General features: G+C 38.4%; 1 protein-coding gene across 1 annotated transcript in view; it reads right to left on the bottom strand.

Annotated features, from left to right (window-relative positions):
- The window catches only part of ITM2B (integral membrane protein 2B), a 28,657-nt gene extending 6,148 nt beyond the window's left edge, over positions 1-22,509 (bottom strand). The window contains exons 1-2 of the mRNA XM_081082779.1: positions 21,866-22,509; positions 375-503 (exon numbers count right to left, since the gene is read on the bottom strand). Coding sequence (XP_080938905.1) covers positions 375-503; positions 21,866-21,982 — 246 coding nt within the window. The 5' untranslated portion in view covers positions 21,983-22,509. The remainder of the gene's footprint in view (positions 1-374; positions 504-21,865) is intronic.
- Positions 22,510-27,406: the final 4,897 nt, after the last annotated feature.

The raw sequence follows: 27,406 nt of genomic DNA, 5'->3' as shown, positions 1-27,406 counted from the left end.
TGTACCTTGGTTTCGGGCACATCCCCAGTAGGAGGTGTGCAGGAGGCAGCTGATCGGTGTTTCTCTCTCGTCGATGTTTCTAACTCTATCCCTCTCCCTTCCTCTCTGTAAAAAAAAAATCAATAAAATATATTTTTAAAAAATTATAAATTTTTTTTGTAAAAAAAAATTGTAAGTTCGCTTGCTATTCTGTCCCTAGGTTTTTTTGTTCACCATTATTATTTTAAAAATTTTATTTAAAAAAAAAATTATAAAATAGGACCACCGCTCTGGCTAAGGGCCACAGACTAAAGTGCTGGCTTAGAACAAGTTAGGATCAATTTTCTAACACACTGAAGAAAAGGCAAAAATGGTCTTACTATTTTTCCACTTACTTGAAGTGCAAAATATTTGTACAGGTATGCCCCTCCGAGAATGACACCTGCAAGCATAAATGCTAGTCCAAAGCACATGCACCAACACCAGGCTCTTCTCTGGCCAACTGGTACCACTTCATCTGGGTCCTAAAACATGAAAACAGACGGATGGTCAATATCATATCTCCAGTCAGAATCACAGAAAGGTCAGGATTGAAAGAAACCTTCAGGATTATTGTTTTATAAACTGAGAGACCAAGGAGTCAGGTCTCTAATCAAGATCAAAGCAGTGGCACCAAAACTCATCATAATGCCTCTGGAGCTATGAAACCAGTTCCTTGGGAGAGTTCTGTCTTCTAACTCTCAACACCCCATCTGCTATCCATATCTCTCTAGTAATAACATACTCCATAATTTCTATTTTCCATGCACATTTGGTGATTAATGTCTTCTAACATTTAAAAATTCAGAAAAGGTTACAACACAACTTTGTCATGCAATATTATGGTGCTGAGCCTTGTATATTATAACTAGAGTATAATAGATTACTTGCAGCAGAAAAATGGTCTAGGAAATTTTTAAAAGACCTTTCTAGGAAAGATTCAATTAAAAAATCAAGCCCTTATAAAGTCAAAAGACATACAACTAGCATACAATTACTAGAATTTTTATTTTGATTAACCCAAGGAAATAATTTAAAATTAGAATGTCATCTGGGGTAAAGTCCTGAGATACTCCTTTTGCCCTCCTAACTCAGTTCCTCTACTCTGTCACTTCAGAGTAATAGCTAATTTCTTATAGTACTTGTACTCAGTTTCATATGCAAACAGCAGACAAAGGAGGTTATCTGCTGGAATTACATTACTAGTGGTCCAAAAAAATAATATAGTCAATAACATTGCGGTAGCTATGTATGGTGTCAGATGGGTATTGGAAATATGGGGGGAACACTTGGCAAAGTTGTGATTGTCTAACCATCAAGCTGTCAGAACATTAAACTGTGCTAGAGTAGGTATGCTTGTCAATGTACTGTATACTAACATAACAAGTGCACTGCAAGAGAGTAGTACATAATGAGAATAAGACTAGAAGAATTTATTAAGTCATGTAAGATATTCCACACCTGTGAATAAAAAGTTATTAAGAATTTCATGAAGCTATAAGGCAGCGGTTCTCAACCTGTGGGTCGCGACCCCTTTGGGGGTCAAACGACCCTTTCACAGGAGTCACCTAAATACATCCTGCATATCAGATATTTACATTACGATTCATAACAGTAGCAAAATTACAGTTATGAAGTAGCAACAAAAATAATTTTATGGTTGGGGGTCACCACAACATGAGGAACTGTATTAAAGGGTCGCGGCATTAGGAAGGTTGAGAACCACTGCTATAAGGTAAAATGAAAATTAATGATAAAGTACAGTGTTTTGCTTGAGCCCTTAGGAGATAAGAATTCATTCCAAGCATAATTTTAAGATGGAGTCATAGTGGAGGGGTGGAAATAGTCATTTCTAAACATTTGGTACCAGCTGTTGAGACAGTCAAAAGTGTGTACAACACCGACTGTTTGGCAGGCTCTCTTTTCTAGTAGCACATAAGTGAATAGCCAAAGAGCATGGGCTGACACTTGTAAAAGAATATACAGCCCTAACTATCAAATTAATGACAAGTTTCCAGGCCTTTTGGTATATCATTTTTAACTGGCCAGTAAACAATAATTTCAAGAATGTCTGCTACAGTGGTTCCCAACCTTTTTTGGCCATGCCCCACCTAAAGCATCTCCTGATGCCTCCCCCCAGCCCCGCCTCCCCGGACATATAATTCTTACTATTCAAAAAGTGAAGTCCTATTCACATGGAGGAAGCCTAAAAGGCCATTAACTTAGTCTAAACAAACTTCCAAAGAACATGGCATCCATGAAAGAGAAAAATAAAAGAACGAAAGAACAGCTGAAGTACTGAGGAAGAAATCACTAAGAAATTGTTAATAATAATATGCAGCGATATGAAAAATAGCAAAGTTTCAAAACACATGATAACTGAAATGCACAAATGTCACAATATATATTTATATACAGTATATGAGGCCCCTAGAATCATAAGAAATGCAAAAAATTCACTGTTAACTCATTCTCGAATGCCCTCCTTAAAAAATCAAATTGCCTCCACGTTGAAAACCACTGGTCTACCATGTTCTAGGCATTGGTTAGATAGCCTCTGTCAAGAAGAGATCATACAAAATCAGTCTGGAAAAAAAATATGCAAAGAGAACATAAATATGGCATGGGTTCTAATAAAGAATGTAGAGAGCACAGAAGAAGGGATGATATTGTTTGAAGAAGACTACCCAAGGGAGAACCTACTGGAATGGAATATTGAACAACAAATATTCATTACTCACACAGAAGACAGAGTTAAGGGGCAAAAAAATGAATAAAATCAAGCTAAAATGTGTATCTCCAAGGGCTTCATGTGGTATGGCTAGAGTGCCCAATATGGTGGGAAAAGGTACAAGAGATGAGAATGGAGAAGTCAATGGGGCAGACCAAAGGAGAGGTATCTGGAGTGGCTCAGTTGGATGGAGCATCATCCCAGACACCAAAAGGTTGCAGGTTTGATTCCTGGTCAGCGCACATATCTATGTTGTGAGTTCAATCCCCTGTTGGGGTGCATATGGGAGGCAACTGATTGATGTTTCTCTCTCACATCAATGTTTCCTCCCCACCCCCATCTCTAAAATCAATAAAATAAAATTTCTTAAGGTCTCTGCTTTGCACCATGTGAGGATACAAAGAGAAAATAGTCATCTACACCAGGAAGCAGGCTTTCACAAGAACTGAATCTGCCTACACCTTGATCTGGGGCTTCCCAGCTTCTAGACTGTGAGAAATAAATGTTTTGTTGAAGCTAAAAAAAAAAACCAAAACAAATAAAACATTAAGACTATGACAGTAAGACAAAAAATTTAAGTTTCTCAAAGAATTTAATTTATAAAATACTTATCCACAGACCATTGTTCAGCACAACATTGTGAACCACGGCTTATGAATCAGAAAATTATCGCCAAATTATGGAGCCAAAGTCCATACACTACACTCATGTATTTACTAGAGTATACTTTTAATCTCTTATTTAGAGTGTACTCTTTTTTTCACTTATCAAAAAAAGGTTTGCTGGCCCTAACTGGTTCAGCTCAGTGGCTAGCTAGAGCATTGGCCTGGGGACTGAGGGGTCCCAGGTTCGATCCCCAGTAGGGGGTGTGCAGGAGGCAGCCAGTCAATGATTCTCTCCCATCACTGATATTTCTATCTCTCTCTCCCTCTTCATTCCTCTCTGGAATCAATAAAAATCTATTTAAAAACAAAAAGTTTGCTGTAAAGCACCATACCATGTTACAATGGAAACAGTCTCATATATCTCCTGTCCACCTCATCTTGCCACCTCATCTTTTTTTTTTTTAAATACGGAACGCTTCATGAATTTGCGTGTCATCCTTGCACAGGGGCCATGCTAATCTTCTCTGTATCGTTCCAATTTTAGTATATGTGCCGCTGAAGCGAGCACTTGCCACCTCATCTTGATTGCATCATCTTCTCTTGTGCTTGATTTAATCTCTTATTGTTTTGTACAGGACATGTTGTAACAGGCTTGTAGCCTAGGAGCCACAGGTTGTCCCATATAACGTAGGTATGTATGTAGGAGGCTATACCATCTAAGTTTGTGCAAGTATACTCTATAATGTTCACGCAATGACAAAATCGCCTAACATATTTCTCAGTATGGATCCCTGTCGTTAGGCAGTACTGCTAGCTTACAGCCAACCTTGGCATTTAGTTGGTTCTCAACAAATATTTGATGGGTGAATAAAATTTGTATCTTCTTTAAGCTTAATTTTTCCTAAATAACCCATGTAAGTTACATTAGCAGCCAGCATGATAATGATACGGGTGGTGCAACATACGAATTTGTGGCTATTTAGCAAAGAACAGCAGCCCTAAGTACTTAGCCCTGTTCAACATTTATTAAGGGCCTGTTATTTGCAATGTACTGTGCTAGAACCTATGGGAAATTCAAGTGTGATTAAGACCTGACTCATATCTTGATTAAGACATGGCTCATATCTTAAGCAATTTACAGCCAAAGTTAACTTATGCATGACAAATAAATGACATGCCATATTACAATCTGTGTCATGGAGAGGAATTAAAGAATATTCAAGATAGATAAGTTTTAAACTAGCAATTTATTAAGTGTATTTTAAATAATTAAATTTTAACACTTGAAAGAGTAAGCTTAAAGAAAAAAGCCACATATAAAATTTAAGAAGAAAAACCCCTCAACCATCTCAAACTATGTAGAAAATACAATTGTCAAACTCCAATTCCCATTCGTAATAAAATCTTTTTGCAAAAAAGAGGTGAGATTCCTTAACATAAATAAAGCTAGTCATAAGAAACCTGTATCAAACCTCACTCTTAATGGTGAAACTTCAGACTTATACCATACCCTTTCAATACAAAAATATGAGGAATGCCCACTAAAATTGATTTTTTGTTTCCTTTCAACATTGTACTAGAGATCCTAGCTAGTACACAAATGACAAGAACACGAATGGATATAAAGATTAAGAAAGAGAACACAAAACTGCCATGTGTAAATGATATAACTGTAGAAAATCCGAAAGTCAAATTATTCAAACCAATTAAAAGTTCAGCAAGACTGTAGAAGATCAGTAATTAAAAATCAACTGAGTCATTATTCATAATTGTCTCAAAATAGAAACACAAATATCCACTGATGAATGGATAAATTGTGGTATATTTATAATGAATCAAAAACATGCAAGTGAAAGAAGTCCAATGCAAAAGACTACTTACTGCATGATTCCATATTTATGAAATTCCAGAAAAGGCAAAACTACAGTGACAAAAAGCAAGTTAGTGGTTGCCATGGCCAAGGGCTGGTGAAGGAAGATTGAAAAGACATGAGGAAACCTTTTAGCCTAATGGAAATGTTTCATATTTTGAATGTTGTGGTGAAATACGACTTTATACAGTTACCACAAATTCAATTAAATTGTACATATAATATGGGTCAATTTTATTGCATGTAAATTTTATTTCAATATGGGGAACGAGGGAAAAATCAACAGAAATCCTACATATCAGGCAATAAAAATCTAACAACACCAAAGGCTGGAGAAAGTATGGAACAATGAGAATTGAAACCTTTCATAGAATTGACAGGAGTTAGTACAATTGCTTTGGGGAATAACTTGGCGGCATCTAATAAAATTAAAGATACATACCTATGACCAGCAATTCCATTCCTAGGACTATAGCCTTAGATATCCTTTTGTGCACATACATAAAGATATAACTCCAATAACGGTTACTGTAGAATTGTCAATAAGAATATTGGAAATAACCTAAATATCCATCAAGTGGAGAATAAAGTATTGTAGGTTCATATAATAATAGTTAAAATGAAATCAACTAGCATTGCTGATTTTGAGATAAATCTCAGAAACATAATGCTGAACAAAAGACAAAACAAAACACAAACCAAGTAATATGCGTAATACATAGAGTAAATACTAAGACTTTAAAAATATAAAATATTAGATTCTCTTTGTTTTTGTATGCTTATATTATTTAAATTTTTTTTGTTTATTGATCCTCAACTGAGGATATTTTTTCCATTGCTTTTTCAGAGACAGTGGGAAGGAGGGACAAGAAACATCTATGTGTGAGAAGACACATCAACTGGTTGCCTCCCACACATGTCTTGATGGGGGGCAGGCAGTGAACGCACAACCCAGGTACGTGCCCTTGACCAAGAATCGAACCTGAGACCCTTAGGTGCGCAGGCTGGTGCTCTAGCCACGCTGGCCAGTGCTATGATTACTTTTTAATTAAAGAACAACAAAAAATCAACAAGAAAATCACTCGTGAACAGGAGCTTCTTCACTGGGGTATATAACATTACCTGGCCTAATTTAAAACAAATTGCAGAAACATAACCTCCCTATGTACTGCAATAAAACTGGTTCACCTTAAATTATGCTGATGTGAGGTAAGAGATCTCCCGCAGGTACTGTACAATTATCATTTCATTAATCTTTCTAAAACCTCAAGTTTTTACCCCAGTTTATAATTGAAGACACTAAGCACACGCTGGCCTACAATCATTCCTCAACAGCAGGTATAGAAAGACACAGCATTCAAAAGCATTTTCAGTCTTGCACGGTACTAATTTCTAGTTCAAATAAATCTTTATGATAAAGTAAAATTGCTTAATTACATCTTAAGCAAAATGAAGGACAAAATCTCTTCTGGTGTTTCAATTAGTTAAGAATTAGGTCACCTTAATCATTTCCCTAAGGAGCCTCAGAAATGTGCTTCAGTTATAAACTTAACTCAGACAAAATGCAACGGTTTTCATCTAATTTTTATTCTGATCCCATACTAACAAAGCAATTTACATACCCAGGCACTTCTATTTGAGCCTCAATGAAAAAAACATTTTTTCAAAAGCTCTCAGATATACTATTTTGCATTATTATAGCAAATGAACAATGCTTTAAGAACCAAAGTACTAAGAAAAAAAAATATCTCTTAGGGTTAAAAATTATATTACATTAAAAAAAAGTGACATCATAAACACTTCAGGTATAAAAATGAGACAGAAATATAAAAAAGAACCAATATAATTTATTCAACTCAGAGTAACATGAGCTACTGAACCTTCTGAACTAGATTTAGTTATTTAGAAATGCACATTTGAAAACGTATTTGGTGAAAGGTTCAGAGTGGGCCGGGGTCACGCACCTATGACATGAGGCCATAATGTATCAAAAAAGATTTTATTGCCCTAGCTGGTTTGGCTCAATGGATAGAGTGTCGGCCTGTGGACTGAAGGGTCCCAGGTTCGATTCCGGCCAAGGGCACATGCCTGGGTTTTGGGTTCGATCCCCAGTGGTGGGCGTACAGGAGGCGGCCAATCAATGATTCTCTCTCATCATTGATGTTTCTATCTCACTCTCCCTCTTCTTTCCTCTCTGAAATCAATAAAGAAATATATATATATATATATAAAGATTTTATTCCAGGCACCTGTGTGCAGGTGGGCTGATTCTGACAAAATGGAGTCAGCAAAGAGAGCAGGGAGAGAAAAGGTTTTTATTAATTTTTGCTGGTTGTAAGCCACTCTGCTGACCTAAGGGTCCAGTTGTCCTTGGTTCCTCCCAGCGTCAGATAGCTAGTGGTTTTCTGGACTATGCGGTGCTCAAGGCTGCAAGCTTTCTGCAAGATATCTGCTAAGCACAGTAAGTTTTTCTCTTTCCCGTTTTATTCTCCTTAACCCTTTCATGTGGTAATATGGATAAATATGGGGATGCACAGGCCAGCTGCCCATGGATGTGCCGTTTGGCCTGTGTACTGTTTTCCAAAATACAGAATTAGTCGCCAACATTTTGAAAAATCAGATGATTCAAATCTTTAAAAATGGATTTCTGATTAATGGTCTAGTTTTCTCAACTCCTTTCTCATCATTTTTGTCCCTAGTTGAAAACAAAACATTCCAAGTTCTTTTCTACATCACAGGGTTTTGAACCTTGACCTTCATTTCTAGCTATGACTAGGGATGCTCCCTTCCGAGAACCCAATTTTATAAAACAACCGGTCTAAACCAGTTCCCCATATAAAGGATTTTGAGTTCTGGGTTTTAAAGACTACATTAATATGGTTAATAAAGCACCTTAATTTTTTAAATAACGGAACAGGCATTCTTTTACAAAAAACAAATCCAAACAGTTGGCATCAGCAAATAAAAAAAAATGGTGGCAGAGAAGAGCAGGAATTGGATAAGCCCAAAGAAAACTCTGGTCCAAGGGCTACAGGAATCAAAGAGCTGTTCCAGACAACTCCCAGTTTCCAGAAAAGATAAAACAATGAGAATGACGGAAGGCTACATAGGTTATAATACCATCTATATGACATTCTAGAAAAGGCAAACTCTAGGAACAGAAAACTGGGACAGGAGTGAGAGACAGGAATGAATACAAAGTGATATGAAGGATTTTTTTTGGGGGGGGGGGCGGGGGATTTGAGGAAAATATTCTGTATAAGTACCGCGCGCTAACCGATTGCGCCACTGGAGCTCCTGGGAAAACATTCTGTATATGACTGTATACACTTGTCAAAATTACCAGAACTGCATACCTACAAAGGCCAAACTTTCCAGTATTCAATACTCCAGTAAACTCGAATTCCTTTCCTTTCTCAACTTATGAGCAGCAAGGACAGGTTTTGTGTGTGTGTTTTATTTTTCCTAAGACCCAATTAAATGATACTAAAGAAGCTGAAAAAGGTAAAAATCTGTAAGAAAAAGAAGAGAAAAATAAGATTGATATCAGACAAGAAATATCAAAATTTTAGAGGACGAAAAACAGCTGGACAAGTGGTATTTTAACTTTCCCATCTCAATTACTTCATCATAAGTGTGCGTTATCTGATAGGGTTGTTGTGGGGATTAAATGAGAAAAATACATGAAGCATTTAAATCATTGTTGGGTACATAGTAAATACGAACTGCTTAATAAATGACAGCTGTCATTTCCTTCACCAGCTGATTTAGCTGAGAGAGATAAGCTGAAATAAAAATCTACTAAGGTTGAAGCAAATAAAAAGCAATCTACAAAAAAAAAAAAAAAAGCAATCTACAATTGAAAAGGCCAATTGCAAAAAGACTTACATTACTGGACAACAAAATTAAATCCCTTTCCATTCCAGTAAGAATTTTAAAATAAACAAACAAAAACCTTGGTTATCATTTAAAATCTACTTTAAAAATTCCAAAATGCTCTCCTAACTATAATCTTAGACGCACAAAAGTTATGTCAGAGATTGCTCCAATTTATTATTTTTAAGCTATAAAGACAGCAAACGTTTGTTTGCATTTTCTTATTCATTTAAATCAGTATTTGACTTTTCAAACAAGATTGCTACAATCTCAGCTATGGTGACAAAAGTCCACATGGGAAATGCTGTGTCTGGCATAGCAAAAGAATGCAGTTTTTCAAGTGATTATCATTACATGAATAGAGTTATTATACTATTCTGTACTTGGAATAGGGGGAGATTTAAAAATGAGAAATTAATCTAAAATTACAATGTCTACAAAACACATTTCTCATTAATGAACATCCTTTACTGTTAAAAAATCCTACAATATACAAGCAGCAATACAGGCACAAAAAGAAATTAAAATTTAAAGCCATTGTGTCACAATCTAACTATTTTAAGAAATCTATAAAATCTGAAGCACATATTGGCATTCATTCTATATAATCAGCACAGGTCTATGTTTAGAAAATAGGTCAGAAATAAAAAATCAGGCTGTAAATGCTTTTAGTGCTAGATCATAACTCACTCTCTTTTATATCATTAGGAACAAAGCAGAATATTAACATATGAATATGTACCTTAAAAATCTTTTATTCTTTTATATATATATATATATATATATATACATATACATATATGTGTGTGTGTGTGTGTATATATATATATATATATATATATATATATATATATAATTCATATTGGTGAGATTTAAAGGCAATGGGTAGTCAAAAGAAAAGTCTAGACCAGCACTTACAGGCAGATTTATAAACAATGGTATTACATATGCTACTTATTGTGAATTGTAGCCTTTACCAGGAATAAATTGGTCAAAATAGGTTTCTTCTGCCACTGCCTAATCATGAGTTCATACTGTTCCTAATAAGAATGTCAACTGTCTTTCTGAAAATTTTAGGTATGATAGGAATAATAATTTTTATAATTCACTATAACATTAAGTGTAAAGATTAGAGGGGGGTAAGCAAACCTGTTCTAGACTCATTTTTGTTTAAACCTTGGATCTTAATGTTACTCAACAAGAGAATTACACATTCATATTCAAATATGAATAATTCCATTTAAAATGCAGAATTTTTTATAAGAAAATTCCTAGTATATTCTATTAAAAGCATAAAATAATTTAAATGGAAACTTGTATCTTCCGGCCAAGTTGAAAAATTTCAAAGTTAATACATGACTACTAGAAAAATAAATCCAGTTCTTGAGATGGGGGATATTTGTCTCTATAGAGTGAAATGTAAAAATACTTTGAGCCCTGGCTCAGTGGTTAGAGTGTCACCCTGCGGGTTCCATTCCTGGTCAAGGGCAAGCATCTGGGTTGCAGTTGGATCCCCAGCCCTAGTCTGGGCGTGTGCAGGGGCAACCAATCCATATGTCTCTCTCACATTATTGTTTCTTCTTTTCTGTTTCTCTTCTTCTCTTCTGGTTTCTCTCTCCCTCCCTCCCTTGCTACTTCTACTCTCTCTAAAAATCAATGGGGAAAAAAATCCTGGTGTGAGGATTAACACATAAAATAAAATTAAAAGTGCTTTGAACCCTATGCCTAAGTATCAAATGCATCTACAATAAATACTCAGTAGTCATTTGATCTTATTCCCTCATTCCACCAGTCTTCTAGCTCTTGGATCCAAGGGTATTGTTTTCTTGTGAAAGCAGATACAGACATTTAAGTAGGTTGTGATTAATTTGGTTTACATAATTGGTTAGTCTATCTCAGCTACACTAAGTGCTTCTCAAACGTTGGGGCCGCTTAGTAACTTAAAAATTCCTAGTCTAGTGTCTGGCCATGCAATAGGTGTCTCTGAATATATGATCAGTTTAGTTCTCAGAAAGAAAAGCTTCCACGTGGAAGGACCATGAAAAGGCATTTTAGTCCAATACATCATTTTATATTATATTTATAAATATAATGAAAGCCAGAAAAGTTAAGTAAAATTATTTGTGTATTATCACAGAACTAATAAAGCCTAAATATCATCTGACTCCATGTGCATCTTAGGGAAGAGGAAGCATGAAGATATTAGGTCAACCACCTGACTAACAACTCAGGCAAATTAATTCTGGTAATAGGTAAAGTGACATGTCAAAACTGGATTAATACTCATATCCAACAACAACAACAAAAACATAGCCTGAGTTTCTACAGAATTCTGCATCATAATGGGTTTACCTCAATTAAACCACACACATAATAAGTGCTGTGCCAGATTTTTATCTACTGTTCATCAAAGCATAGTAATAAAAAAGTATTAAAATCATATGCACAGAAGCAAAAAACAATAAAGAAAAATAATTCAGGCACAACAGCTTATATAAGCATGTCAAAATAAATGAAAAAGATATTAAGTACAAAATGAAACCTAAGTAAAGTTAAGAGTGATAAAGCCACAAGGCAAAACCACAAAGTTGGTGAGTTGTTACTCTAAAGGAGACAGTTTTGGAGCTTTAAAGAGAAAAACCAGAAAATGCGTTATATCTCTCTCTCCAGGCAATCCTGTCTGACCTTAAACTAGTGCCAATAATGCAGCTGGTTTCCATTATCTATTATTAATTATCATTAAGTCCATTTTTAATGTTTAAGACATAGTCTAATAAATCTTTAAAAAGCTATCAAGATAGCAAAATTCAAAGTCCTATTGATTTCCAGTTAAATGTTTATCTTTACATCTTCCTGAAAGCTGGACAGAGTAATAGTAAAAAGAATAAACAAAATAAACCTAAATACAGAGAATAAAAATGAATGACAGCAAACTATGTCAATAAAAATTTGAAAGTTGAAAGCACAAGGAAAAACATCTGAAGCTTCTAGAGGAAAAAAGTAAAGCAAAATTGGCCATGTTCAAAGAACCAGGAATCAGAATGGCATCAGACCAGAAGATAACAAAATGCTGGAGGGAAAAATTACTAACCTAGAATTTTATACCCAGATGATTTATTAATTAAATGTGAGGATCAAGATTCTCAGACATGCATGGTTTCAAAAATATTGATCTCAGATTCATAAAACTATCGATCCAACATGGGATGGAGGCAAAGTTCATTCAAATCCAGGATAACAATTACCCTCAGGACATCTGCATAGCAACATGGTTGGAGTGTAGCCAGTCTAGATGATAACACTGAAGAATAACAAGTGGACTATCACCAAGAAAACAGGAAACATGATCCAGCTACCTGATAAGTCTGTACATACAGAAAAGCAATTATACTACTGTCAGAGAGTCTGAAGATGAATCAGCAATAAGTACATAGAAAAATAAGCAATTCTCCCTCTCAGTCTAAGGAGCAATTATCAAATAATAAAAAGGTTTTGTGCCGAAACCGGTTTGGCTCAGTGGATAGAGCGTCGGCCTGCGGACTGAAAGGTCCCAGGTTCGATTCCGGTCAAGGGCATGTACCTGGGTTGCAGGCACATCCCCAGAAGGAGATGTGCAGGAGGCAGCTGACTGATGTTTCTCTCTCATCGATGTTTCTAACTCTCTATCTCTCTCCCTTCCTCTCTGTAAAAAATCAATAAAATATATTTAAAAAAAAAAAAAAAAAAAAGGTTTTGTATGAGAAAGGTAGTATAAAGTCATTTTATACTACTCAGATGTGAATAATGTTTATGTCAATTATAAAAACAAAGAATATAAATTTAACCAGAAATTACTATAACTATACCAGGAAAATAGATTATGTGCAATATATAAAAGTATATAGAAAAAGCTAAATATTCACTTTTTTTATTATTAGGAAGCCAGTAGGCAATACATATTGCAAAAAACAAAAAATAGAAAAAAACCTACAAACAATGAATCAGCAGTATATGCAAGTATTTAGAGAAGCTCTCCAAATGTGGTCCAGGAACACCCTTTCACAGGACCCACCTGTTAGGACTATTCTTATAATAAAACTAAGACAATGTTTTCTCCATTATTCTCAGACTAGTGTACAGTGGAGTTTCCAAAAGCTAAGTGGATGATAGTACAACAGGCTGGCTGCAGAAGCTGATATGTGAATCCAGCTGCCTTCTATTAAGCTAAGTAAAGAATGCTACAAAAACAGAAAACAATGTTACTTAGCTTCTGAATACTAAAGCAATTTTTTTACCTTTTCCATTTCATGGCACACATAAACTAATTACTAAAATTCTATGCACACCAAAAAATATATTATTTTTTTTGCCAATCTGACAAAAATAAATATGATTTTGAGTCATTCACACCAGACGGTTATTGTATTGGCTGTCATTTTTTTTTTTTTTAAATCTATGTGAAAAGGGGTCAGTTCCCCTGACTAAATAGTCAGGTATTGTATGTTTTAAAAATTCTCATGACACACTGGTTGAAATTCACTGTGCTAAAGAGTTTTTATGTTGTAGGAATGCATCCTCTCCAGTTGGTGGGGCCTATGTGTGAAATAGCAAGAATATCCTATATAATAAAAGGCTAATATGCAAATCAACTGAACATCAGAATGACCAGTCATCACACTGACCACCAGGGGGCAGACGCTCAACATAGGAGCTGCCTCCTGGTGGTCAGTGCACTCCCACAGGGGCAGCACCGCTCAGCCAGAAGCCAGGCTCACAGTTGGAGAGCAGCTGTGGCTGGAGCCTCTCCCGCCTCCACAGCAGTACTAAAGATGGCTGACTGATGGTTTAGGCCCACTTGGCCTAAGCCGTCAGTCAGACATCCCCCGAGGGCTCCTGGATTGCAAGAGGGCACAGGCTGGTCCCCACACTGCCCAGTGCACGAATTTCATGCACCAGGCTTCTAGTTGTTATATAATTGATGTGTGAGGGAGAGTAATATTACAAAGCAAGAATAAAGGGAATAAAATGGGCAAAAGCACCAACACTTGACAGTTTCAACAGAGTGTTGTTTTCACAACACTATGCAAAGCTGGTACCACCAACTGTATTTTACAAATGAGGACACAAGCTTGGGAGGATTTCTGACTTGCCCAAATTAATATACAGGTTACAGTATTATCATTTGCCTGTAGGACCTAACAGTATCTGAAAATGGCTTTAGGTTTGAGGCATTAATCTATAGAAGCAAAAAATTAATAACTGCTTTGCTTAATTTATTTCTTGAAGTCTGTTACTTCTAAAAATATTTAAGGTAAGCTTACTTAAAACCAGTGATACCTGCAAAGCTGAATCAAAAGCAAAAAGGAAAACTGGATAGATACTACATTTGTCTCGCATCATGAAACTGTTTGAATGGAAAACCCTGTAACAAAGTTAGAGTTGTAATAACTCTAAAAGTAATAACAATAATAGCGGCTAGTATTTATGGAGTCTTACTCTGTTACAGCATTGTGATAAGCTTTTAGATTATCATATTCCCTATTTTGCTGATGGAGAAACTGAGACAGGGTTGAAATAACTTACCAAAGTATCACAGTGGTAAAAGCAGGATTTATACTCTTAATCATAAAGTCTTGACAATATTGTCCTGAACTGTACCTCTCTTCTGCTTGAGGGGACTGGGGCAAAAAGGAAAAAAATATTCTTTTGATTCTTCCCCCAACCATTTAAAAATGTAAAAATCATTCTTAGCTCATGTGCCATATAAAAATTGGTAGCCGCAGACTATATTTGGGCCCATGGACCATAATTTACCAGCACGGCTCTTCACTACAAAGGAAACTAAAACAGCTGTCCATGTCAGGCCTCTAGTGTCTTTTTGCCTAAAATGCTTGTATGAATTAGTTAATATTTAACAATAATATTTCAAATAAAAACCCTGATTGATTCTAGTGCTTAAAAATTAGAGGGCTGAGCAACACTGAATCCATATTAAAAATGAACAATGTTCTAACGTGTTTAATATGCAAAACACCCAGCTTCGCTAATTCATTTTCTTGGGCCCAGGAGGCATGGAGTTTGCCCTTTTTGCTTAATATGACTAGCATTACACTAGCTGAAACTGATGGGCCTGGGAAAATTTTTTCTAGCATTAAAATGAAAGCAAGAAAAAAATGATTTTTTTCCTACAAAATCTGATGGAGTAGTATATACAGAACAGAAATACTAGAAAAGGGTTGGCTAACAAAATATTATGAAATGCAGATCTTAAATCAACTAACTCTTAAAATCATTTTTCCCAGCATAAAGATGGGTCTTCTTTTGGATGTCACTTTTTTGGCTCTTTATTAAACTGAAGGCCCGGAACACGAAATTCATGGAAGGAGGGGTGGAGGGGGTCCCCTCAGCCTGGCCTGCACCCTCTCCAATCCAGGACCCCTTGGGGGATGTCTGACTGCTGGTTTAGGCCCAATCCCTGTGGGGCCTAAACCGCCAGTCGGACATCCCTCTTGAAATCTGGGACCACTGGCTCCTAACCACTCACCTGCCTGCCTGTCTGATCACCCCTAACCACCTCTGCCTCCCTGCCTGATCGCCCCTCACCGCCCTCCCCTGCTGGCCTGGTTGCCCTAACTGTTTCCCTGCGGGCCTGAATGCCCCTAACCGCCTCTGTCTCGGCCCCGCCACCATGGTTTTGTCTGGAAGGAGGACTGGACAACCAGAAGATGTCCAGTCAACCCAGTCTAATTAGCATATTACCCTTTTATTAGTATAGATAATTTTAAACATTATAATCATATTTAAAGAAAAAAATAAATTCAAGATTTAACCTATTTTTAACTCGTTCTGCAAAACATAGACTTAAGTTTCTTAAAATGATTTTGGCATTAAAAGGTAAACATTCAAAAATATTAAAATCCATCAAAACTATGCCAAAAAGGCTTATGCAAATATTCAAAACCTCAAAGTATTAAATATATAACACCATACTTAGTATTAATTTCCCAAACAAGTTTCCAAGATATTTAACTTCAAAATGTTAGTGTTTTAACTTCAACATTAATTTTTCTTGATATATTCTCATTAGCTCTAAGTCATAAAATTACTGCTGGAAACTTATCAGCATTAAAGTAAAAAAAAGAAATAAATGAAAAATTAGAAATCCCTCTATCATAAAGAGTAATTTCCTCATTTCTGTAACTCAAGACTGAAATTCTTCTGCTTAAGAATATTCTTGATTTCCTCCCAAATGGTAGAATATAGAAATGCTCCCTAAAAGTTATTTTTATCTCTACTCAATTTAAGAGCACAAAAAGTCTTCAATTGTTTAAAATAATTTTATTCATGCAATTGTTAGAAAGTACAATTTTATTGTAGTTTTCCTAAAAGCAGTTAAGAATATGTACCATAAATACTGATTAAAGAGGATAATCACAATTACATATTTTTTCAATGATTTTTCTTAGGGTCATATCTCTAATATAATTTCCAATTTTCAACTTTCAGCAGTCTACCCTGTAAGTGATTCTCATTGTTAAGCTTTGTACAAAAAAACAAAACAGAGCCAAGAAAATAACTCTTCACACATAATATAAGCTTCTTGAAAATATAGCTGCAGTATTACTATTTTCTACAACATATAAACAACAACCTCATTCAGAAATTCAAAATTGTCAAATCCTTTATTTAACAGACAGCAGTTATGGCCTGAAGAATATCTTCGAGGGCAAAGTCCTTAACTTCTTCAGTATGAGCACTAATAAAAAGTGCCAACAAGTTTAGGAGAATAAATTCATCAATGTATCGGAGGAGAAATTTTTCCTGGATCATCCTCTACTGATAACAAAGTAGACAAAGCAGTCCAATACCATTAGTTATACTGTGAATTCAGAAAATATTTCCTGTTGAAAAAACAGCATGCCTTTCAAATAGACACCTCAGTTATTTAAGTTACGATTCGATAGCACTAAAAGAAAATGTCCCACAATTACTACTTATAACCTTTTCAATGTACATTAAAAGCAAGTCAAACTTCAGCAATACATAAAGAAAACCTCTTAAGTTAAATTCTAAATCAACTTAAAAAGGCTTATAACTGTGTGTTCCAAAAGATATTTCTGTTCAAAAGTACTTCTACACACTTAAACCTCTTTCTTACATGAGAGTTTAATTTCACAATGTCTTAAAAGTGTATGATTTTGCCAAGGATAGTATACCTGCTTGTCTAGTCAGGAGAAAATATGTTTAAGATGACACTGGGAATACCCCAAGCAGATAACTTGTCCTCCAACTGTATAATATGTAACCTGGTCCACGCTCTGCAGCAGCAGTATCCGATGGGGCATTATGTACACAGGAGGTCTTGCCAAGTCACTTGGCATGTACAGAGCAAATAAGTTACTCCCAGTACTAAACCTTCTCTTCACATATCAATACCCTCATGGAGAACCAAATGTAATGCCTGCAAAGCTTTTACAGACTGATGTTTACAAACACTAGGTAATGATATGCACTTGTCAAGGAGAACCAAGCTCCCAATCCCCTCTGTGAAGATCAACACATTTCAGTAAATGTCATCACATATTTTGTTCCTTCTTTCCTCTGCCCCCAACCACCAAAAAAAAAAAATCAGAAAAACAAAGACCACCACCAAAAAAGCTAAATTATAAAACGCTCTAGCCCGGTTTAATGCAAATAGGAAATGCCAGTAAGTGTCAAGAATAAGGGCCCAAATAGCCATTTTCTGATGGGTAACTTAGACCTTACTGGGTTAGTATTTCACTTTTTCTCAAGCTTCCATCCTGCCCCATCTTCTCGCCCACACAAACACTTTAATTTGATAAACATCTCCCATTTGCCCTAGGCAGTTTGGCCCAGTGGATAGAGCATAGGCCTCTGGACCAAAGGTCCTGGGTTCAATTCTGGCCAAGGGCACGTACCCAGATTACAGGCTCCTCCCCAGCCTGAGCCCTGTTTGGGGCTCGTGCAGGAGGCAACCAATTGATGTGTTTCTCACATCGATCTTTATTTCTCTCTCTTCCACTCTCTCTAAAAAATCAATGGAAAAATATCCTCTGGTGAGGATTAAAAAAAAAAATCTCCCTTTTAAGAATGTCTACAACTCCAATGTACGAGAAGAGGTAATATGATTTATCAGCAAAATGCATGCCGTATGGAATATCTTTGAAGCAAACGTTAGCCTTTACCAGGTTGGACACTGAGAAAGGTGTTTCATAATTATGCATTACAACAAAATGAGTGGTTGACAACTATTGCTCTACAGCCGGAGTGGGGATGTCCGGGCCCATTGGGACATATAAGGCCTGTGAAATCATTTGGTCTGGCCTTGCCAAGGCACTAGGGGTGAGCTAATTAAATGTTTGCCCAAATATAGCAGGCTAGTTTTTAAGTTGATAATTTTCTATGGCCCGTGAATGATATTATAAATATCCAAATTGCCCTTGGCAGAAAAAATGTCCCCCACCCGTTCTACACTGACATAACCCAAAATGAATATTTGATTTATTACATAATACCTCTCTCTATTCATCTCCTTTCTCTTTGACCTATTGCTACTTAATATGAGGAAGGAACATAACATGCAAAATACAGGAAGGATAACAGTCTGGTTAGGGTGAGGAGGTAGTTATTTTCCACAATGAAAACAACTTAATTTCTGCCAAATATAATTATATAGTCCTAGCTTCTGCATAGAATTTTAAAACTGGAAGAGTCCTTACGAACCATTTGGTCCTACCATGTTATCTTACTAAAATCTTAAACCCAAGTCCAAACAGTTAAGTAACGACTTAACTGAGATATCTGACTCAGTACATCAAGTATCTTCTTTGACATTTGCACATCAATAACAAACGATTTTGCAAAGTTCAAAGTTACAGACACAAACATAATTTTTGCCTATAACATAAAACATGCATTAATTTAAAATTCACCTGGTATACAAAACATAGGTAGTACTTTTAGCTATTTTTACACATCTAAGAGTTTTGTGCTAATTGGGACAGGTGGAGGAAGGTGAAAATAGTTAAGGGGAAATGTAGGAAAAGAATAAAAAATAGCACAGCTTGTTGAGATAAAAAAAAAAATCAACAGATATGGCTATTGGAATTAACAGTTACTGAAAAGACAAGATTGAAAAATGGGGCAATAAAACTGCTTCCAGTGGGTTCTCACCCTAAAGTGAGAAAAGAGCTAAAGAAACAGCAAAAGATAAGAGCAGTGTAAAAGTACTGGAATGCGTATTACATAAGCCAGCTGACCGGAGTGATGGAATTCTTGAAGCATAAGGTAGTAGAATCTGTATTTTCAAATCAGAGTCCCCGATGATATGAGAGCAAGTGCCCCTTAAGAGTACATTTTGAGCCTCAGCAGGTGTGGCTCAGTGGATAGAGCATCGGCCTGCAGACCGAAGGGTCCCGGGTTCGATTCCGGTCAAGGGCACATGCCCAGGTTGCGGGCTCGATCCCCAGTAGGGGACGTGCAGGAGGCAGCCGATCCATGAATTCTTTCTACTCATGGATGTTTCTCTCTCTCTCTCTCCCTCCCCCTTCCTCTCTGAAATCAATAAAAATATTTAATAAAAAAAAAAAAGAGTACATTTTGAGAAACGCTGTTTTTTAGGATACTGTGTTCTAGGAGGGTTAAAGGTATTACCAATTCTTGTTCAGGAGTTCTGGTCCATAACTAGCTTTACTTGATCCTCTCAACAAAAGGAAAGCCCCCAGAAGGGTGATTCTGTGCAGAATCCAGGCAGTCAAACTAGGTGGTTACTGTATAGTCACCCCAAGGAGCCAGAGAACATTATGTAATCACTGCCCAAGCTCTAAGATGAAGAGAGAGTTCTTTCACAAATGTGTGTTATAAAATACGCTTTCCATTTATCATTAAGTGACTAGCTGATTGTAAGGATTCTATTTTTCATGTACAGCAGTATTTTATCACTTGCTGAAGAAATCTTTGAGCTTATAGCCAGAAAAAGAATTAGTCATTTTGTATCTGTCCACTCATCCATAACTGCTGTGTGGTCACAAAGGAAGACTCTAGCCCTCACAGCTTAGTCCCAGTATTTTTTCTTTGGATATGGGGATCTGAGGAAATAGAAATGGAAAACAAAGCACAGAGCTATGAATGGTTACTTTTTTATAGCTGCTATAACCAAAAAAATGTGAATATGGTGAAATAGTTAGAAATCCTGAGGATCTAAAAACAGGGTCAACATTTCAGAAATGGCAGTAAATGTCAAAAGTTGGATTTAAAGCTGCCCAGCAAATTTGTTCTGATTTCTGTGCAGCTTCAAATCTTCTTCACTTCGGAGGAACAGAGCAAAGCTGTCTGAAGTGACATCATCTGATGCTCCCCTCCCCCCTTTTTAATGGGAGGAATCATACTTGTTTATACCATTTAAAAAGACATATAATAGAATTAAAACATATATATATATATATGTATGTATGTATGTATGTATTTGAGACTGCTGTGACTGGGCATTTGATTATCAATCTATTTCAGGTACACTGAATGTTACTTAAATATACAGCTAAGATAATTTGCTACTGGAATCATGGTCTGTGCATTCCAAACATTTTCTTGTAAGACCAAGCCTGTTTGCAATGGATTCAGAAAAACAATACAATATCCAAACTTAATCCTTCGGGAATAAGTTCACTGTTCCTATTCCAAGGCAAGGCAGACATTTAAAATCAACCCTGACATTTGTGTTTTTAACTAGAACATTTCCAAAAATAAGTACAGGCTAACATTCCTACATCCGGATTAACATTAAATTCTCAAACATTTTTATAGTATATTAGTGGCCTATTTTTCAGTAACAATTTTCAGTAGGGTATATAAAAAATAATGCGTATGACGCATGCCTGCACACAAACTGAGTTTTTTTAAAAGTTAAAACTTAGTTTAACCTAGTGATAGTAAGTCTTGAAAAATGCAAACGAAGATGAGCACAATTATGATTTCACTCCTGGTTTTACTTAGAACTAAAAGAGGGGTTTTGTAAAATTAAAGGAACATTTTATAAGGGACGTAGGACAAGTTTGCTACATTTAGTTTCACTTAGCCTAAAGGGTCCTATAAAAGCCAACTGTCGGTTTTACACTCACATCTACATAGTAATTACTGATCTTTAGCTGCAATATTTTGGTTATAAAACCTGCAGCCAGAAGCTGCCCTGCGCACCTTCACCTGGCCGTCCCCCCGCGCCCGCCCCCTCGCTCCCTCTCCCGACCCCATCCTGGAGTTCACCTGCCAACAGCGAAGGGCCGTGGGGAAAGGAGGTAAAGAAGAAAATGCTTTTAAAATGACGAGGCTTACAGTGGGCGGACTTAGTCCAAGTGCTGTTCAGCCTCCAAGCGAAAGTAGGAAGCAGCAGGGCTTTGGGCTGGCTGTGATGTCAGCCATTTTAGGCACATCACTCACACCGGGAGGAAGTGCCAAACTCCGGAGTTGTTTGTGAGGCTTTGCTGGTCGCCGCTGGCCTCCGGGTCGCAGGAACCCGGTCCCGGCCCGCGACTGCACCGACGGCCGCGAGCTCGCACAGTTCTTCCATCCTTCTCTCTCCAGGCCCCCCAAGCCCCCCGCCCCGCGTCAGGCACGGCTTCCTGCACACGCACTTTCTTACAAAGAAGCTGCGGCCAGGCAAGCAAGGGGCGCAGCCCGAGAAGCAGGGGGAGCCCGGCTCCCTCGGCCCCGCGCCCCGCGCAGCTCACCGGCCCAGCCCGGCCCGGCCCGCCCGGCCCTCCGCCCTCGGACCTTGCAGTCCACCGCGACGGCGTCGGGGGGGATGATGAGCGCCTCCTCGCTGCTCTTGGGTTCGTCCTTCTTGGCCTCCTTCTGGGCCAGAGCCGAGTTGAACGTCACCTTCACCATGGCGGGGCCGGGTGCCCACGGAGGGCGGCGGCGGGCTTGAGGCGCGGCTTTCGGAGCTGAGCGGCACGGGCGGCTCGGCGGCGGGCAGGCAGCGACTGCGGCAGCGCTCCCGCAGCCCCGCAGCTCCCGGGCGAGGGCGGAGTCGGCTCGCGCAGCCCCGGGCGGGGGCGGGGCCTGGGCGGGGCGGGGGCGGGGCTGGTTGGGGAAGTGGGCGGGACCGAGGGGCCGACCCCGCGGGGAGCCAGGCTCTGCCCGCGCCCGCCCGCAGGCCCCACGCGTGATCCGGGAATGAAGGGAGGGGCGCTCCTAGGTGCGGACCTGGATTTTCTAGTTCTGAATTCGCTCCCAACAGGTTTCCCAGACGCAGTGCTACAGTTCTGTAGAGAAATCAGGTGCCCTTTCCTGGCTTCTCGGCGTACAAATGTTTAACCTCTGGCAGCACCAGGCCGACCCTTCCCTGCCTGCTGCGCCCCCTGCGAGTCCAAAGGCGGTGAAATGTTGGGGCGTGCATGTTCTCACTTCATTGTGGAACCGACTCAGTGGGGCGCAGGAATGTTTAATGGGCTCTATCTTTGGGATCTGAATTCTTTATCTTTCTCAGACCTCACCCAAGGGCGTTACCTGACTCAGACTTGCCTGGTCTTCTCCCTTCCCTGGGAAAGTTAATGCCTGCCCTGCCTAGTCCCAGAGCAATTCAGAGGAAGCCTTTTGGCAGCTTTGTATTTCATACTTCTCACATTCCGAAAACAAAATGTTCCACTCTTATGCAGACTTGGACAAAACCCACATGCATACTGGCCTGATTTGTGATTCGAAGCAAGGTACTCCATGATGACGATGATGAGTCTTTAGTAGTTGTTTTTTTTTTGGGGGGGGGGGGAGGGGGGGCGTGATTTTAAGGATAAAACAAAATTACATTTTGAAGAAATTTTACTTAGAACTAATTCGAGAGAGGATACTGGCCAACACTGTTATTGGATTAATGACCGTGTCAACAGATGGCCCTTCTCCCACCCACTCTGTTCTGGTTCAACCAGAGATGTGGGTGTGCTCCAAAATGTTTCAGCTGTGTCAGCTCTGCCCTGGGTCAACCACGAAGAAAGTAGGTCCTGCTCAAGGAGGGCTCGGGTTTCTTAAACTCCATAGAATCAGACCATCAATCCCAGAGAAACAGCCCAAGACCTCAGAATCTTTCTGATCATATACGTCCAAGAGTCATCCTGGATTGAGCTAGAAACCCAGTCCAGACCTTGAATCTGCTTAGGCATTCTGAATTTCCAGTGAAAATGATTTCAGTGTTCAATGGAGTATAAGGAAGAGTTGGGTTTTAGTTCTAGTGAATTCTGACCCTAACTAGCCATATGACTAACAGCAACTTATTTAAACGCTTGTCTAGGAATCAACTCTGTGGGGTTGACTGTGAACTGACATGGTTTCATAGATTTCCTGAGACACTACAATTGAAGGCTGAGGAATGCTGGAAGCAAGATCTGGAAGGTTATAAATGAATACACATATAGCCTTCCTGATTCTCTTTTTGTTGTGATGGAATGATGCAAAAAATACTCAAGGCATTTTGCACTAGGTAGAACTAGGGAAGAAAACAAAATTCTGAACAACACTATTCAACAAATTAGGAAACTGAGGCAAAGGAGGAACAAAGGAGTTTGACAGAAAAGGAAATCACAATCTCCCATTCTTACTTCCCCCCACTCCCGGTTTCTATTCTAAAAGATTCAGGAATAAAGGACCATCCATTGTTTTGTCTATCAACAGTTTGAAATTTTGTGTACTAGTAACAGTTAACAGTCGGCAAACAGTCTGGGAATAATCTCCTAGTTTTGTTTCTTCATTTTATTTGGTGTGTCTACAAAACTGTAGTGTACAACAGCAGAGATAATAAAGAAACTGGCTCAAGACCAAACATAGCAAATCCAGTCCCGTGATTTATAAAATGTTGCTCGTTGACCCTGGAAACTAAGGAGTGGGGGAAGGAGAGTTGATGACTCAACAAAAGAAAGTTAAAAACATAGTCATTAACTATTGAATGTAAGAGAGTTTTAGAAGTTCTTTGTTTTCCTTTTTTTCACATTGATTTTGAGAGAGTAAGAAGACTATTTTTATAGCTTTACATTTCATCTTGATTTTCATGTTTGTTTTTCTACCTAACCTGGGGGGAGGACAAAATAGAGCCAGCCAAATAAATTCAAGAATATTAGATCATTCAGATTTGTGTGATATGCTTGCACAGGGATTTCTTTTTTCAGGTTCTATCCCCATACCTCCTTCACTTTTAGCAGGATGATTGGAAAAACATTTTTGCAAATATGAGGCACTTAGTGAAACAACATCACTGAATATGCCCTTTGAAATGTGCTTCTCTTTTAACCCAAAGCATTACTGTTGGAGGTTATCTTGTGGCTTTGTCTTAGCTTTTTATTTAAAAACTAGAGGCCCAGTGCATGAAATTCGTGCATGGGGGTGAGGTGTCCCTCAGCCCGGCCTGTGCCCTCTCGCAATCCGAGACCCTTCAGGTAGGGTTCCTAGGCCTGGCCAGCAATCAGGGCTTAACGGGGCTTTTTACCCCCGGCTGCTGGCAGCTGGCCCTGCCCTGGCTGCTGGCAGCTGGACCTGCCCCCGCTGCTGCCACTGCTTGCCATCTGTGCAGCATTGTCCCTCCCCTCCCCCCCCCCCCAAACCAGTTGCCTCCCTCTGCAGATGATAGGCGTGGGGTGCGATCGCTTGGCTGGCCTGGGCCTCTCTCTGCGGGGTGATCAATCACGGGGCTCCCAGATTGATCGCCCCACAGAGGGAGGCCCCGCCCACCCACCGCAGCACCACAAGCCGGGTGGCCTGGGCCTCCCTCTGTGGCTGCTGGCTGGGTGGCCTGAGCCTCTCTCTTTTGGGGTGATCCCTCTTTGGGGACCCCCACCCCCGATCGATTGCCCCACCAGCCAGTGACCTGGCCCTCCCTCTGCAAGGCAATTGTGGGGCGATGGCAGGGCCCCCCAACCAACCACATTGCACCCACCTTGGCTGGCCTGGCACCAGTGCGTGTCATAGCATGGTCATCTGGAAGGTCATCCAGACAGTCGTTCTGCTGTTCAGTCATTCAGTCAATTTGCATATTATGCTTTTATTATTATAGAAGTGTTTCTTCTAGGCAAAAGGTGAAGACTTAAGCACCCACTGTTTTCCTTTCTTTATAACTTTAGATATCCTTTATTGTTTCTAAATTTCTTAGCTCCCATGTTTATATTTCTTATTTCCTCCCTACCCTCATTGCCCTGTATGTTTTTCCATTATTTTCTGTATAGCATGTTTTTATTTCCATGATGAACTGTCTAGGTGAGGTTTTTGTTGTTGTTTTCACTCTCAGAATCTTGGGCTGCAATATACTAACCCTTTGGGAATTGTCCTAATAATAAATGCAGTTCTCCTTTGATTTGATTGATTGTGGCATTTGAGATTTTATTTTGTTTTGTTTTGATTGTGAAAAGATGGGATATGCTCCACACTGGGTGCTTTAGTCATCTAGTTGCCATCTATTGGTTTTCCTCCTCCAAGCATTGCTTTCTAAGCCCCATGCTTAGAATGTGTCTCTTTGCATTTAACAGAGAGAAAGAAAAAAAGAGAGATGAAAATGAGAAAAAAATTAGTAAGAGAAAAATAGAAATGGCAGAAAGGCACAAAGATAGCCCAGGGAATGGAATTCACTCAGAAGACTTGAAACCTGGTCTTGCTTAAACCTCATTATGTCTCATATTTTATTAGTAATACTCAACAAATAAACGAACTGTTTATAGCATGACAGGAAAGTCTAAAATGACCTGGAGTAGCCTTTAAGGTTTCGTAGAGGAGAAAGGATTTTAGTTGGAGGAGTGGAAAGGGTTTGGATAAAGTGAAAGGAAGAGGAAGAAGGACCTGAGAGGGAGAAACAGTATGAAGAAGACCAAGACCATAAGGGAGCACTTAGCAAGAAGAGCAGCATCTGGAGGAGGGCATATGTAGAATAATTGTAGAGAATGACAGCTGGATTGTTAAGATGGAGCTATGAATCTCCATGACTGTTAGAATGACTAGTGTGGAATTTTTCCTGAGAAGATTGCTAAAAGTTTCTGTAAATAACCTATTTTTTGAAGGTTGCTCTATAAAGATTAATCTGGGTTTCCAGGTTAATGAGAAAGAAGGAATCACCAAAGACAGAAATTTCAAGACCATTGAAACAGCTTCTCTCTCTCTTTGTTTTTTCATTATGAGGATAAGTGAGATGTTTCTAATGCTCTTTTATTTATGTTAGAATAAAGGATACCATATAAACTAACATTAATAACTAGATACCCAGTGCACAAAATTCATGCACGGGTAGGGTCCCTAGCGGCTGCCGGCTGCCTGCCAGGGTGCCTCCCTTTCCCTGGCTGCCTGCCACCTCCACCACTGTTCCCTTTCCCCAGCCGCCTGCCACTGCCGCCATCACTGCCATCACCCCTGGTCAATCTTTCAGTAGAACTCCCAGTAGAACTCCTGGTCGAGGGGACAATTTGAATATTAGGCTTTTATTATATAGGATAATAATGTATAATTGAGTGAGAATGTGTGTTTATAAGTCAAATAAAGTAAAACATATGCACAGAGGTTGGCCTAATACCATAAAAATGTCTGTCCTACTCCAGTTAAATCTTACCAAGTGTCATACCGGGCTTAGCACTTCCAGGCAAATAGTGCAGAGGTATTGTTGTCATAACCATTATTTTGGCAACATAGATTGTGGGAGGAGGCACTAATATTTCTCTATCATGACTGCATATATGCCTCACTACAGTTTGCATATGTGAGGCTGTACGTGTATGTGTATACTCTAAACTTTTCAAGGCCCTCTATCACCAAGCCAACCTATATCCCCAGTGCATTTTCTCTACACTCTATTCTGGCCAGCTTTAAATATAGGAATTTACTCTTCTTATATCTTTATCAAAATCATTATTCTAATTAATACAGAGAAAGCAGGTAGTTTGCTATTTCAAATCCAATTTTATTACAATAAAAAAGGGAATATGACAGTAGTATAAATAAATTTCTTTTAGTGAGTTTTTTTAGAAGTTTGATTAAATTTCTAGTTCCATCTTTTGTGCACTATTCTAAAATGAGATAAGCCTGATACATAGAGTAGGATACATATAGAGACCCCGAAGGCAGACTCCATTTAACACTGATTTTTCAAAATGTATTAATTACCCTAGGATCTAATTAAAATCCCCTTGTAATCCTTAAATAGTTTTTTCCTTCCTTATTTTTTAACATTTTCCCTACAGCTGAGATAAAAACAATACTAACTTAAGTTGAATTCTGGTGAATTATTTAACATTCTGGCACTTTAATGAAATAAAGAAAAGAATATCACTTAACCCTAACTTTAAAAATATT

The sequence above is a fragment of the Myotis nattereri genome (genome assembly GCF_964212035.1).
Source record: "Myotis nattereri genome assembly, chromosome: 2".
NCBI lineage: Eukaryota > Metazoa > Chordata > Mammalia > Chiroptera > Vespertilionidae > Myotis > Myotis nattereri.
This window is presented reverse-complemented; position numbering and strand designations above follow the sequence as displayed.